This window comes from Berghia stephanieae, chromosome 14 (genome assembly GCF_034508935.2).
Source record: "Berghia stephanieae isolate SIO BIC M18660-M18661 chromosome 14, UCSD_Bste_1.3, whole genome shotgun sequence".
NCBI lineage: Eukaryota > Metazoa > Mollusca > Gastropoda > Nudibranchia > Aeolidiidae > Berghia > Berghia stephanieae.
In genome coordinates this window covers 23,588,734-23,591,368 of record NC_088373.1, presented here as the reverse complement: position 1 = coordinate 23,591,368, position 2,635 = coordinate 23,588,734, and the positions used below count along the sequence as shown (strand labels likewise).

The window sequence follows — 2,635 nt, the reverse complement described above, 5'->3', positions numbered from 1 at the left end:
TCAACCTTATAAATGATAACTTAACAAGAAATGAAGTGTGAGGGAAAGTGGGATCCGCGTAGGTCGTGAATAGCTCATACAGTAGAGTCACGATCTCTCCGGCCAGGCAATAAGACCGCGGGTTCGAGCCCCCAAAGCCGCCGTGAGGCTTTTATTCTATGTTGTCTCCTGGAATTTCCTACTAACTTCATTTCTTGTTATTATCAACCTAGACCTCAGTGCCTGCTCCACTCACTTTTCTGAATTAAAGGGAAACTTATAGCACATTATGTGTCCTCAGTATATTGTGTCAAAATAGTCGTTTTACCTCTAGGGTCTGAATAAATAGAAGCCCATTATTGCAAAATTTCGTACTAGCATTTGCCAAATAAAAGCAGAAAAACAATGAAAATTAATCTTAAGATATATTTCCCAAACTTCATCGGTACTCTTGATAGCTCAGATTGATTTTCTCATCAGGAGCCCCGCTTCCTACGTTTCCCAAAGCAACGCCCCCAGAGGCGAGGAGCAGACCAAATGGGAAATTGTTGGTAGAAGTGGAAGTTATTTCCCATCCTGCACCAGTATCTTACACCATGGAGAGAATTGTGGGAGAACATAAGGGTGAGCCTTTGTACAAGGAGATCCCTCGACAAACCTACATTGTTGAGTTCACAGAACAGAATTGTCGTATTGCCACTGTCCAATTATGGGCTACAGATTTCGAGGTCAAGGAGGATACAAGGCATGTTTCAAAACTATCACTGATTTTTATTCATTATCTTCTCCCACCTCTAAAACCCATATCGCCTGTCTTCACCTTTTCCTCCTCCTCCTCTCCGATCCTCCTCCTTCTCCTCCTCCTCTCCGATCCTCCTCCTTCTCTTCTTTCACATTTTCCTCTTATAATATATATATATACATATATATATATATATATATATATATATATATATATATATATATATATATATATGTGAATATATGTTTATGTGTGTGTGTGTGTTTTTGTGTAAAATGAGTAAAAATCAACCCACATTTCGTCCATTACGGCAGTTTCGACACACAAATGTGTCTTCACTTGGGAGATCTTCTTAGATCAAAGTAGATCGTACAACTGACAAACCGACTCCCTGTGTCGAAACGACAGTATTGTGAGTTGATTTTTACTTAATTCATAAAGCTCTGGATTGTTAGTTTATTGTCAGAACTACAGCTCATCCATCAATAATATATATATATATATATATATATATATATATATATATATATATATATATATATATATATATATAATACATTTATGAGTGTTGATGGGTACTCGTAGGTACGAAAGTGTTCGATGATGATGGTTAGAGCTAATATAGAATGCGAATTGTCACTCACATTTTTTTGTGGCCGAGACGATTCATTTTTGTGTCTTACACATCTTCAATCCATAGTAATCTAGTAATTTGTTTGTGTGGTTATAAATAGCTACTTTTATCCAAAAGTGGAGCACTATTATATCATGGTTACTGTTTTCATAATGTATATATAAATATATATATATATATAATATATATATATATATATATATATATATATATAAGGGAGCAAAGCAAAGAATGTAAAAGATAAAAATCTATTTGGTAAGATAAGTTTATATTACGCTTTTTCTCTTTTCATTAAAATTCATTTTATTTGTATAAGAAGAAGAATGGTCAATAAGAAAATTTCATCTTGAACTAATTCTACCACAGGTACAGATTTACCATCAACAATGCGAAAGGGGCGCCTACTCATATTTTCCTTGGAACCAGGAAAGAACCAGGTAGTTATTCCTTTTCTTTTTTTTTATTTAATGTGTGGCTATGCTCTTTACTCACATTTTACTCACTGTACTCAGGTGTAAAACGGGTAACTGGTTGTTAACATCGTTGTGTCTGTCGGAAAAACAAACAAACAAGTGTAATCGTGCCTAACAGTGGTCATGTCTCGTTCTGCATGTTACGTGCTGCTTTTGGTCAGGGATCTTTTGTAATCCACTTTGAGCACATTTAATGGATATTGAGCTATATAAAAGCTCACTTTTTAAAAAAATTGTATGATGTTCCATAGCCAGTTCCATGAGTTAGTGGCCTTTGTAAAACCATGACAGTTAATTACCCCCATAACGACGTTCAAAAACAAGACTTTGGCGACAAAACAAAACAAATCGTGAGTTGTATTCAACATATCAACCAATGGGATCACTTGTTTCCTTGGCCACTACTAAAGACAACTCACTAGGAGGTCCACAGCCCTAATAATGACGTTGAAATATTGGTCATAGTTGGTTTTATTTATTGTCAGGCTATAAGTTATGTCCGTACCCATTTCTGCTATTTTTTATATCTTCAGAACCTGGATCAGACGTCAGAAAATTGGATGATGAACATTTTATTCTTGCAATATCATTTGGTATTTTCCACGGCGTTGTCTTAGTAATTGTCACCGCTGCCATCATCACATACATCTACTGGATTCGCAAAGGTCAGCTTCCTTAGGCTACAAATTGAGTGCATTCATTGTCCTCTCCGGTCCGTATGTAGTTGCCGAACCAAACAAGAACAAAACAAGAACGTTTAGTCTTGGAAAAAACATTTATTTTTGTTTCCAACTAAAAATATGAATC

General features: G+C 35.6%; 1 protein-coding gene across 1 annotated transcript in view; it reads left to right on the top strand.

Annotated features, from left to right (window-relative positions):
• Positions 1–2,635, top strand: part of LOC144959544 (uncharacterized) — a 7,199-nt gene that overhangs the window by 1,132 nt on the left and 3,432 nt on the right. Inside the window, exons 2-4 of the mRNA XM_078892160.1 lie at positions 438–724; positions 1,722–1,792; positions 2,362–2,493. Coding sequence (XP_078748286.1) covers positions 438–724; positions 1,722–1,792; positions 2,362–2,493 — 490 coding nt within the window. The remainder of the gene's footprint in view (positions 1–437; positions 725–1,721; positions 1,793–2,361; positions 2,494–2,635) is intronic.